This window comes from Geotrypetes seraphini, chromosome 1 (assembly GCF_902459505.1).
Source record: "Geotrypetes seraphini chromosome 1, aGeoSer1.1, whole genome shotgun sequence".
Lineage (NCBI taxonomy): Eukaryota > Metazoa > Chordata > Amphibia > Gymnophiona > Dermophiidae > Geotrypetes > Geotrypetes seraphini.
In genome coordinates, this window is record NC_047084.1 from 362,923,429 (window position 1) to 362,936,402 (window position 12,974).

The 12,974-nt window shown below is 41.8% G+C and overlaps 1 protein-coding gene across 3 annotated transcripts in view; it reads left to right on the forward strand.

The window, feature by feature from the left end:
* Positions 1-12,974, forward strand: part of EPHA5 (EPH receptor A5) — a 690,216-nt gene that overhangs the window by 646,734 nt on the left and 30,508 nt on the right. For all 3 annotated transcript variants that reach the window (XM_033914879.1, XM_033914888.1, XM_033914869.1), the window contains exon 16: positions 2,378-2,571. In XM_033914879.1, coding sequence (XP_033770770.1) covers positions 2,378-2,571 — 194 coding nt within the window. The remainder of the gene's footprint in view (positions 1-2,377; positions 2,572-12,974) is intronic.

Here is a 12,974-nt window from a genome sequence, read left to right on the forward strand (position 1 = left end):
TTTCCTCTTACTTTTACTTACTTGCCTCACAAAAAGATTTGTCGCCCTTACAATAACTCTTTTCAGTTTTGCCCACTGCATTTCTATTCCTTCCAGACGTTCCCATCCAGACAATTCCTTGATGTAATCTCCCATCTGAACAAAGTTAGTGGGTTTTTTTTAAGTCTAGAACCTTTACTTTTGAATGAGCCCTCTCTATACCTGTCATAATATTAAACAATACCAAAAAGTGATCACTGGATGCCAGATGATCACCCACTGTAACATAAGAAACACTTTCTCTGTTTGTAAGCACTAAGTCTAGTATGACCCCATTCTGCGTGGGTTCCATTACCAACTGCTAGAACAGGTCTCCTTGTAGAGAATCAAGGATCTCCCTACTTCTAGAAGACCCTGCAATAGGGATATCCCAATCAACATCCGGCATGTTAAAATCTATTAGAACCTATTAGAAAACTTCCCCCCTTTTTTTAGATATATTCTGAATGTCTACTATTAAAATTCTGTCCACTTCTGCCACCTGTGAAGGAGGCCTGTATATCATACCAATGTAAATATATTTACCATTCCCTCTTTCTAAATTGATTCACAGTGTCTCTTCCTTGTCCTGCAGATCCTGCAATTGTGTGGCTTTAATATGATCTTTAACATATAACGCTATTCCCCCTCTTTTTCTTCCCACCCTGTCTTTCCTGAATAGATTATAGCCCTGTATAACTACATCCCAGTCTTGGCTCTCCATGAACTAAGTCTCTGTGATCACCACTATATCCAACTCATCTTTTTCCATCACTGCTTCTAGATCCAGAATTTTGTTTCCCATACTTCGAGCATATACTGCTTTACAGCCATTGTCCCCTTTTCTCATCCATGTAGAAGTATTCCATGATTTACTTACCTGAGGGCTTATACTTACCCGGTGGCTTTGCTCACCCTTCCCCATCACTTCTAGTTTAAAGCCCTCTTCAGTAGATTAGCCAGCCTACTGCCGAAGACACTTCTTCCCTTCTTTGATAGATATATACAATCCCTCCTCAGCAGCCCTTGAAAATCATCCCATGGTCCAGGAAGCCAAAATGCGCTTGACACCATCCACGTAGCCATGAATTCATCTCCAGATTGCTTGCTTCTCTAAATTGGCCCTTACTCTCGACAGGGAGGATGGACGAGAATACCACCTGCGCAACTGACTGCTTCACCTTCTCTCCCAGAGCCACAAATCACTTTTTGATACATTTGCAGGGATACCTAGCAGTATCATTTGTGCCAATGTGGATGAGCAGCATCGGATAATAGTCATCAGGCTTGATGAGTCTTTGCAATCTCTCTGTAACATCTTGGATTTTAGCACCAGGTAGACAGCATACCTCCTGGGACTAGGGTGCTAGGGTAGAGCACAGTGGAATGAGGTCAGTTCACCTAACTCTAGACATATTGCTATGTATTCTAATCTAGGACAGCAAAAAGACTGTACTAAATTAGACCACATAGCTCTGCAGCCAGCTACTGAGTTCTTTGCAATATGTAGAGCTGGTAGTGACCAGCAGTCCATATATATATTGAGCATTGCTGAGTATCCAGACAGTATTACTGAATATATATGGCTTTATGAAGAGTCATGGCCAGCCATTCGCTGTGCTGGCTGAGTATTGACATGAATGTATTTAGTAATGTTGCTTTGAAAGGTATTTTTGAGAGGTTCTGCTTTTCTCTTTTGCATGTAATTTTACTAAAAGCACATTCAAAATTATTGCAAGCTTATAGAAACAGAATAGAATATGAATGCTTACAGTTCTTCTGTTCCATATGCCAAGAAATTGTAGAACTCTCAGGGATGTGTATGGTAGAAGGATTTTCTCATATTTATCGCTGTATGTAACTTCTCCGCTGTATGTAATATCGCTGTATGTAACTTACAGCAAATGTAATTTCATTGCAAATGTAGCCTAGCTGTAATAATTAACCTCACTGTAAATGCAGCGTCGCCGAAAATGTAACTTCGCTGTAAATGTACAGTCTCTTCATCTGTTAACCGCATAGAACTTCCATGGTAATGCGGTATACAAGAATAAAGTTATTATTATTATTATTATTATTTTCAGTTCACTTGGAGATTTGTTCACACATGTTTTCTTGGTTCATTTCACTCATTTATGTTCACATTGTAAATGCATATTAGAACTTTTTAATGTGCACAGATTGACCGTATAATGCACTTTGAAATAATTCTGAGTATACTTTTCTAAGATGATTTAAGTATCCAAATACCACTGACCAATGCTCATTCCAAATCAGTTCTGTAATAGGGTTTGATAACATTGAACTGGTATAGCTAAATATTACCATTTCTATTTTAAATCTGCTCCATCTCTGGTAGGTGATTAAAGCCGTCGAAGAAGGTTATCGTTTGCCAAGTCCTATGGATTGCCCTGCTGCTCTGTATCAGCTCATGTTGGATTGCTGGCGAAAGGACAGGAACAGCAGGCCCAAGTTTGAGGAAATTGTCAGCATGTTGGACAAGCTTATCCGTAATCCTAGCAGCTTGAAAACTTTGGTTAATGCATCGAACAGGTACAACTTCTTACAGAAATCATTTTCCATAGATGGCATTATGCACATGACCCTCAAAAGAAAAATGAAAAAAAAAATCTGTTTTTTAGCTTATACGTATTCTGGTCTAACACACCCTTGCAGTTTTTCCAAAATGTGCTTTTTATGATGTACTTTGGCAGATAAATGAACAGCTTGATTAGTTTAAAAGTGGTTCCTTCTGGAGCATGCAAATTACAGCACTGTGGCATTTGCAAATGTTGGTTTTAGCTGAAATAATGGAATGTATGCAGTCATCTTGAAGCTGTTTTTCTTATTACCCTCAGTTCAATAGAACTAGGTTATGAAATCATACTGAACGTGCATGTCTGCTGCAGTTTTGTTTTTGAGTGTCCCCAAACCCAGTGCTTCTCGAACTTAAGGCACTCTGAGCTGTTTGGGTTTTCAGCATACCCACAATGAATAATCATGAAAGAAATTTGCTTATACCAAGTGTGGTATGAAGATCTCTCTCATGCATCTCCATTGCCGATATCCTGAAAACCAAAAAGGCTGAGGGTTGGCCTGAAGACTGGGTTGGAAAGCACAATACTGTACTAACTTTCAATAACTTTAGAATGCCTCTAGACTTAAATTCTCCAAGTTTTGTATGAGGGTAGATCCTTCAAGAGACATAGGACTTCTGCAAGTATTAAAGTTGGGAAGTGGAGAATGATTTGAGAGGGTACCTAAGGGGGAAAATTGACAGATATCATAGAAGGAAAGTATGCAGAGAGAGAGAGAGAGAGAGAGAGACTGAGAGTGTGTGTGGTGAGCACTAATGTGTGCTTACTGCAGGTTAAAATCCACTACCATGGGGCGTGCTCAGGAGACCCGTGGTATTGTGTTCAGAGCACACTGCCAACATGCTAAAAAATAGAAAATATTTCTTAGTGTTGGGGGGGGGGTTTGAGGGCATAGACCTAGCTGTGCCCAGTGTTAATCTGCTACCACAGCCACATCGCTGCACACTAACCGATTAGTGTGTGGTTAGTGCAGGAGCCCTTTCTGCCCAGTAAATAGATGGTGGTAAGGGTTTTTGCACAGTATTGTCTTCACATTCCAAATCAATGGAGCTTCCGTTGAAGCCCTTCCTAAACCAAATCACCATATAAGTACCAGCCTTAGTTTATTTTATGTCATTCATTTTCTAATTAAAGATCCTCTGTATTCATCCCACACTTTTATTTAATTCCATCGCAGCGTTCAGCTCCACCACCTCCCTTGGGAGGGCATTCCAGGCATCCACCACCCTCTCCATGAAAAATAATTTTTACTACAGTCAAACCTCGGTTTGCGAGTAACCCGGTTTGCGAGTGTTTTGCAAGACGAGCAAAACATTCTCGCAAAATGTGTCTCGCAAACCGACTCGATTTGCGAGTACCCCCCCCCGATAACCAGCATCGCTCCCCCCCCCGCTCGCAAAGGCCCCCCCGCTCGAACTGGCACCCCCCGCACGAACAACTTAAACTTACCCCCCCCGTCTGACACCGGCACGCAGCCCATAGGATGGGCTGGTGCCGCTAGAAGATCTTCCTGCTTCTGCCGGCCTTGAGCATGCATCTGCGCATGCTCAAGGACTTCTAATTCTCCCTCTCTAGCGGCACCGGCACGTCCTGTGGGTTGCGTGCCGGTGCCAGACCGGGGGGGGAAGTAAGTTTAAGTTGTTCGGGTGGGGGGTGCCGGTTCACGCGGGGGGAGTGTGCCGGTTCACGCGAAGGAGGGTCTTTGCGAGTGGGGGGGAGCAGCGCCGCTGGCCTCGGGGGTGGGTGGGAACGTATCAAAGCGAGTTTCCATTATTTCCTATGGAGAAACTCGCTTTGATATACGAGTATTTTGGTTTACGAGCATTCTGGAACGAATTATGCTCGTAAACCAAGGTTCCACTGTATTATTCATAAGTCTACAACCCTGCAACCTGAATTTATGCCCTCTAGTTTTATCAATTTCCCTTCTCTGGAAAAGATTTGTTTCCATATTATTACCTTTCAACTTTTTAAATGTCTGTATCATATCACCCCTGTCCCTCTTCTCCTCTTTAATATAGATATTCATGTCTTTCAATCTCTTCTTGTAAGTCTTTTGGCACAAGCCCAATATAATTTTTGTTGCTTTCCTCTGGACCGCTTCAAGCCTTTTTATATCCTTAGCCAGATATGGCTTCCAAAACTGAACACAGTACTCCAAGTAAGGCCTCACCAATGACCTGTGCAGAGATATCAACACTTCCTTTCTTATGCTGATTATGCCTCTCAATATACAGCCCAGCATCCTTCTGGCTACAGCCATCTTGCCATACTGTTTTGTTGCCTTCAAATCCTCAAACACAATCACCCTAAGGTCTCTCTGGGCCCACCTCTCTTAATATTGACAGGACTTTGTTTGAATGTGATAGGATGCATCATTGCAGGATGCATAGAGGGTATCATGAAGATCATTTCATATGGGGGTGAGCACATATAATAGTATTTTGTGTGCTCCAGTAAGCAAATGGAATGCAATATAATATAGTAAAATTAACTTATATTCCATAAATTAGGTCTATTGCAGATGGCAAAAGAGTTCTCTAAGCTAAACAAAGCAACAGTTGATGTTGAAAAGTTCCTGATGTACAACTTTATTTCCAAATCTGCCTAAGTGTGTGATGGCTTGTCACGCATGTGTTTCGGCCTCTTTCAATACTATGTAGAACACACATGCAGTATTTTGCAAAAAAAATCAATACACTTGTAATGAGCTTTCTTTATCATACAGAGTGTCGCATATCAAAAGTAACCATTTGAGAGCCACTTTTGAATGAGGTTCTCTTATATACCATTGAGATGATCAAGAAGTGAAACTGAAAGAAAGATACTAGTCACCTTATATCTGAATCTAAGGTGCTCGTGAGTGTAGAAGTTCCATAAGAAATCTACGCAAGAAATAGTATACTAATTATAAGGCTCCTGAGGGAGGCTATACTAGCTAAAACATGTGCGTGTCAAGCCATCGCACAAGTCTCTGTAGTTTTGGAATAAATTTGCACACCAACTTTATTGCGTATCTCCACTGTTGTTGGTTTGTTTGTAGGGGGTTGATTAGGCCATTTCCAGAACTCCAGGATAAATATCAGTTGCTCTCTCGGGACTTATTTCTGTATTTACAGGTTAAACATTATATTCATTCCTCTGTCCTCTTATGGGACAAGAGGGGGTAAGACACAGTTTGAACAGCTTGTGGACCCTGCACTTCAGAAGGGGGATATTTAATCCCTGTATCGATGTCTTAATGTTAGGTGTGGGGCCCTTCTGTCAAATGTAAAAGCCTGGGAGCAGGATTTGAGTTGAGGGCTCACTGATCCTGATTTGGAAGGGATATGGTCTCAGGTGGTATCTATGGGTATGGCAGTTCCTCTTACTGAACATGGCTATGAGGTACTTTTGCGTTGGTACTATACGCCTGTGCTGTTTGCTAAGATGGGAAGGGGTGGGGTGTGCAGGAGGGGTTGTGGCTTGTTGAGGACCTATCTCCATATGTGGTGGGACTCTCCCTGAGTTCAAGGTTACTGGACTTTATGTTTTGCGTTACTGTGTAGAATTTGGGAGGGTGGGGGGGGGGATAAGTTCCAGCGGAGTGGAACATGGTCCTGCTCTGTAGATTTGATCCCACTATGACTGATGGGGAAATTAGTTTTTGCAAATTGTTATTTACAGCTGAAAGACTTGTTCTGGCCGCTGGTTGGAAGAGGCCAGATACACCTAATTGGCATTTAGTAGTGGACAAAATGCATCATTGGTGCACTATGGGCTCCTTTTACTAAGGTGTGCTAATGTTTTTACCGCGCGTGCTAACCCCGTGCTACGTGCCAAGAACTAACGCCAGCTCAGTGCTGGCGCATGCTAAAACTGCTAGCGCAGCTTAGTAAAAGAGCACTGGTATAAACTCATAGCCCTTAAGTGTGGAACTATGCATAAATCTGACTGCATTTGGTTTGACTTATGGGATCAGTCTTGATGAGGAGAAGGGTATGTCTCTGTGCTATTTTCTGCTCTGATTGTGATTCGTGTTGTTTCTGGGAGAAAACATAATTTGGTTTGTTAATTTGGAGGGGTAGGTGGGATGGGTGGGATCTTCTACGCAATTATTAGTTCAGGTGTTTGGGAGGGATGCATTGTGAATATTACATCTTTTTTGATTGCTGTTCGGTGAATTTGATACTGTTGTATGCATTTCTTGGCTGCATTTCTATATTTGTTAATAAAATAATTTTCTGAAGTAAAAAAAAAATGCTGTTTGGATGGCATTTTTTAATGGAGATATGGGCGTCTACCAGTGCCTAGAAAATCTCTACCGGTTCAAGAATCCGGGCCTTAACTCATTTAGTAATAGAGAATGGTCTGCAAGATCAAATGCTGATGTTAGATCAAACTGTAGAATGATAGAATGACATTCTATTGCTAAAAGTGTCCTGCTTTGAGCTAATACGAGCTGCAAGCAGTGCTTCAGTACGAAAGTGGCTTTGAAAGCCTGATTGAGTAGGGTCCAGGATATCTTGTTTCTCTTAGTAAGAAATAAGCAGGCCAATATTCAGCCAGCAGCAGTGAGCGTTTTGCTGTCTGCCACTAATGTTTTCCCAGATGTTAAATGCCAGGCTTTGTCCGGGTTTCAGCATTGAATATCTGGGGTTTTATTTTTAACCGGCTAACACATAGTCAGTTAAGTCAATATTCAGCTCATAACCACATGAGCCAAACCACTTAAAAGACTGCTATTTATGTGGTTTGGTTTAAGTGGTTTACTTGCATCGACATGTAACCCAGCTCCGAAGCTGAAACACCCCAGATGAGCTGCTTTTGAATTAAATGCTGACTGGTAATGTTCACTGGAGATAACTGGTTAAGTGCCACTGAAAATGTACAAATAGCCACGAACAAGCGATTTAACCAGTCAGCTGTTGTTTCCGGCCAGTTCAATCTTTTTGAATATTGGCTGGAAGCTGTTTTGCTACATAGCCTTCCAGTAATTTGGTAACAAAAGGAATATTTGCATTTAGTCAGTAGTTGGGTAGAACATTGTAGTCGATTTGATTTTGTGGGTAAAGGGGTATAATATTAGCAAGAGAATATCTGGAAATTGCTCTAATGACAGTAGATTATACGTACAGTGTGGTTATTAAGCAAATTACAAAGGAAAGGGCAGTATTTATAAGAAAGACCCTGATTTTATAAATGGCAGCTAAAAAATAGGCACTGAGGAATGTGGGACATAGTGCCTGCCGATCTTCAGTTAGGCGCCATTTATAGAATCATGCCTAGTGGTACCTCAGTTGGACAGGCGCTGGTAGTCGTAAGAATTTTAGGTGCCCCTTATTTATGCCAGGGTTCTCTTGCCTAAGTCCAATTTATGCGTCTTGTCACAAAACACACCTAAGATCCGCCCCCAACCACGCCCACTTTCCAGTAGGTGCTTCACGCTACCAAGTTAGATGCCTGTCATCCATGTTTTATTTTTATCAATTATGAGCTCATTATTGCTCATTTAATAATACTGATTAAGCCAATTTAAAAATTATCCACCTCCCCCTTTTATCAAGCTGCACAGCTGAGCAGTGTAAGCTAAATGTCAAACCGCCCATTCTTTTCCAATTAGTGGCTCAGCATTTAGTTTATGCAGCTTGATAAAAGGGATGGGGGTGGGTGGGCGGTAATTTAGGTGCCTAGATCAATTAAGCACAGTTTATAGAATCTGGGCAAAAGTGTCCAAACCACAATGTGGTTTAGTACATTTATTTAATAATGACAGAAACTTGTTTTCTTGGAATGGAAAAAATATCCCTTTATTCTGCCAGCTGGAATTGCAATTTCAGATGTATCTTCTGGATTCACATCCCTAGTAGACCATTCACCATTACCATTATGGAGTAGAAAATCGACCCACTTGAACCCGTTCTACACCACTCAGAATTTTGATATGATCGAAATCTACAAAATCCTTAGTGGTATAAAATGGGGTACAGAGGGATCGATTTTTTACTGCATCAAGATTTACAAAGACTAGGGGACACTCAAAGTTACAGAATAATACTTTTAAAACCAATAGGAGGAAATATTTTTTCACTCAGAGAATAGTTAAACTCTGGAATGCATTGCCAGAGGATGTAATAAGAGCAGTTAATGTAGCTGGTTTTAAAAAAAGATTTGGACAAGTTCCAGGAGGAAAAGTCCATAAACTGCTGTTGAGACAGACGTGGGAGAAGCCACTGCTTGCCCTGGATTGGTGGCAAGGAATGCTGCTACTCTTTGATTTTTTACCAGGTACTTGTGAGCTGGATTGGCCTCCGTGAAGATGGGACACTGGGTTAGATGTACCATTGGTCTGATCCAGTAAGGCTATTCTTATGTTCTTATTACCAGTTCAACAAATTTGGTGTCCAATGATATCGGTGTCAGGTCAAAACCGCGGAAGACAAAGGCGCACGCCGACAACTGAGTGCAGCGCGGAGGCGCACGCCAAAGAAAATAACTGTTTTTAGGGGCTCCGACGGGGTGTGTGGGGGGGACCCACTTTACTTTATACAGATCGCGCCGCGTTGTGGGGGCGTTGTGGAGGGCTTGGGGGGTTGTAACCCCCCACATTTTACTGAAAACTTCACTTTTTCCCTAAAAACAGGGAAAAAGTTAAGTTTACAGTATAATGAGGGGGGGTTACAACCCCCAAACCACCCACAACACCACCGCGATCTGTATTAAGTAAAGTGGGGGGGCTCCCCAACAAAACCCCCCATCGGAGCCCCTAAAAACTGTCATTTTCTTCGGCGCGCGCCTCCGTCTTGCACTCAGTTGTCTGTGCGCGCCTTTGTCTTCCGCAATTTTGTCTATGAACCATGATATCAGTCTTTCTTTTGAAATAAACTGCTAATTCATCAGTCTTTGGTATAGGCAGAGTATGTACTCTAGTGGCATCTTTAGTTAAACAACTTTTAACCATTTAAAACAATAGATGGGGATAGGTTCTGTATGAACATAAGGAAGTTCTTCTTCACCCAGAGAGTGGTAGAAAACTGGAACGCTCTTCCGGAGTCTGTCATAGGGGAAAACACCCTCCAGGGATTCAAGACAAAGTTAGACAAGTACCTGCTGAACAAGGAAGTAAGCTGATAGGGCTAGTCTCAGTTAGGGCGCTGGTCTTTGACCAGAGGGCCGCCGTGTGAGCGGACTGCTGGGCATGATGGACCACTGGTCTGACCCAGCAGCGGCAATTCTTATGTTCTTAATAATTGCTGATCCACTAGATCAGTTCCTATCAGATGTGTCAGTGTTAAAGTTGCTAAGGAGGGATTCAACAAAGGGTGCTAAGTGCATTGCCACATGCTAACTGCTAAAGATGCCCATAGGAACATAATAGGCTCTTCAACAGTTAGCGCACACTAAAGCGATTGTATGTGCTAATGCACTTAGCACCCTTTGTTAAATTCCCCTTAAGTGACCAGATTAGTCCAAATCTTTTAGGGCTAGATTCACTAAGGATAGTGACTCAATCGTTGGTCAATTCTCCAGCTAACTTTCCAGCAGCGATTGAATCACTATTCTGTTTGCATGCAAACCCACCGACTCAAACACTCAGTGAGCGATTGACACCTGCGCAGCGCCCTAACAGTAGTGACAGGGGAAGAAGCCTCCTGTCACTGCTGTCAGGGCTTCTGCTTTTTTTTTAATGGAACACATGTTCTGTGCAACTTAAACATGCATCATCTGTCCCATTAAAAAAGCTCCCCCCCCCCGGCACTAGCACCCCTGAGCCACCGTCCCCCCCCCTGAACCCCAAAAAGATGGCAGGAGGGATGCCAACTCCCTCCTGCCTGGAAAGATCTCTCCCCCTCCTCCCCCGAAGAAAAAGGCAGGAGGAATGTCCACACTCTCCTGTCACCGGAGGCCCCTTCCCCCTCCATGCCCCCTTGTACATACCTTAAAGTTCAGAGCAAGAGGTACTGAAAACACCTCCTGCTCCTGCATATGCATGTGATACACGGGGAGGGGCCTAAAGCCCTGATTTGCTCAGAAGAAGCCTAGGTAAGTCCCTGATTGAGGTCTGATTGGCCAATAAAGGACTTCCTTAGGCATCAGGGAGAGGCTTAAGGTCCAGTGTTGACAAGGAAGGATCCTAAGAAATTCCCTGATTGGCCATTTATTTTGTCCAATTAGGAACTTCCTTAGGCTCCCTCCAAAGGAACATAAGAATTGCCGCTGCTGGGTCAGACCAGTGGTCCATCGTACCCAGCAGAGGAGGTTGAGAGGCTCACCATAAATTTTAAGGGGGTTATTCAGGAAATCTGTCAGGAATTCTGTCAAGTCAAACTAACCTTCTCAATATATCCCCGGACCCTAATGCTTCTTCTAATTATTTATCTTGTAATGTCACTGGGTATGCCCAGACAAATTCTTTTGTAATCCGCCTATAACCAAAAGGTATTGGCGGAATAGAAGACACTAATATAATATACATCTTGCACCCTTTATGTGAAGTTCACAGCAGTGTCCATTACTATCCTGGCCCTTTCCATGTCCAAATGGTCTGCATTTGGACATTTTCAACCTGGATATTTTTCTGATCAAAAATGGGGTATAAAGTTAGATTTCCTGGTGGCCAAGACATCTAAGTAGAAGATGAATTTGCATGTCCAGCAGTTTGCCATTAGAAAATGGCCATTTTTGTTCCACCAGTTTTGAACATCCCCCTATATATGTGTCAATGATAGTGCCTAGTATATTGATAGTGCCTCGTTAAAGCGTAGTAAGTGTGGAGCTTTATCACACTTTCTTAAAAGCCCCCTTAGGGCTCCTTTTACGAAGGTGCGCTAGCTTTTTTTAGCGTACGCATCGGAATAGCGCACGCTAGCCGAAAAACTACCACCTGCTCAAGAGGAGGCGGTAGCGGCTGGCACACGTAAAAGAAGCCCTTAGTGTTTTTAGCAACTGTGAAGAGTTTGCAAATCTGGATATTTCATTGAAAATTATATAAAAAGGCAAAATCACACTATTCCTATTATACCACCACTTGTTTAGAAATAACAATTCTTCTGGCATCAGTGAATCTGACTGGCACAGGCAGAGCATATGGACAATAAATTTGGTTTAGAAGAGCACATTTCAAAGCTAGTTAGATGGATAAGATTACTCTCACTTAAATGGGACAGATGACACACTTTCCCTGGTATGTACTGTATACTTGAAGCCAGATTGAATGGTGGAGGGGAGACATTCCCACAGGCATTTTTAGGGCAAGGATGTAAAACAGTGAACACAGATTGAATTTTCAAACCAGTATGTGCTGATTTCTAGACAATAAATCTGCCTGCAACAAAAGCAGGTACAAAGGGGGACTTCAGGCATAGTTTTTCTTTGGCAAAATACCACAGACTTTTGTACTTAGACAAGCTGTTTGAACATTGCCTCCCCAAGGGAGAAACGCTTATGATCTTCCAAGAAATAAGGATGATATTTAATTAACACCGTCTTAAAAATGTAAATGGCTTTCTTTGCAGCGTTCTATGTAGATATGAAAAACTGATATCCGTTCATCGCAAGATGCACCAGAATGTCACTTTGGATTTGTGCCAGTTTTGCTGAATGCATCTCCTAGAAATTGCCAAGGGATAGAAAAAGCACCGGAAAATGTCTTGGAGTCTCTGTGTTTAATCTGTACTGTACAATGAACTGTATTTTGAAGCAAGTCATAGCTAGTTTGGCTCTCACAGATATTGTGTCCTATTGCTCATATAGCAAGCAGTTTATACACAAGTAATCTCTAAATTCAATATTCAAGAGCATAATAGAAGGTGGCTTTTGCCACATAGAGATAAGGAAATATAAAGGAACTTTTCATGGAGGTCTGGGGAAAAGAGCTTTTATTTTATATTGGGTTTGGCTATCGATAGCAAATCACAGTTCACATAATATAATTTCTGCATTTGGGACTGTCATTATATTTGTGCTATGCTATATAGAAATATTATATTTTTGATATAAATGCATTAGTTCTCCATTTTGAGGATTATAAGTGTAAGAATAGGAAAGAAAGAACCTAGTAAGCATGAAATGAAAATATTTCTGTCTTTAAAATAAATTGAAAGATATATCACTGCTCGTAACCTTAATATTTTTTTTCCTCGATGACCGGATATTCCCTTGTACAAGATACTGAGTTAATTCAAAATAGATACTTTTGATATAAAAATATGAAACTTAGCCAACTAATAAAATATATGGGTCAATATTCAGCCAGTGACAGTCAGATTTTCGGCCAGTGGCAGGCTTTAACCCCACTGCCCATTGCCAGTGATGAACTCGGATATTCAATGCTGGGCCGTTTCCAGTGACCAGCGGTAAATATCTGTTTTTATTTTTGGC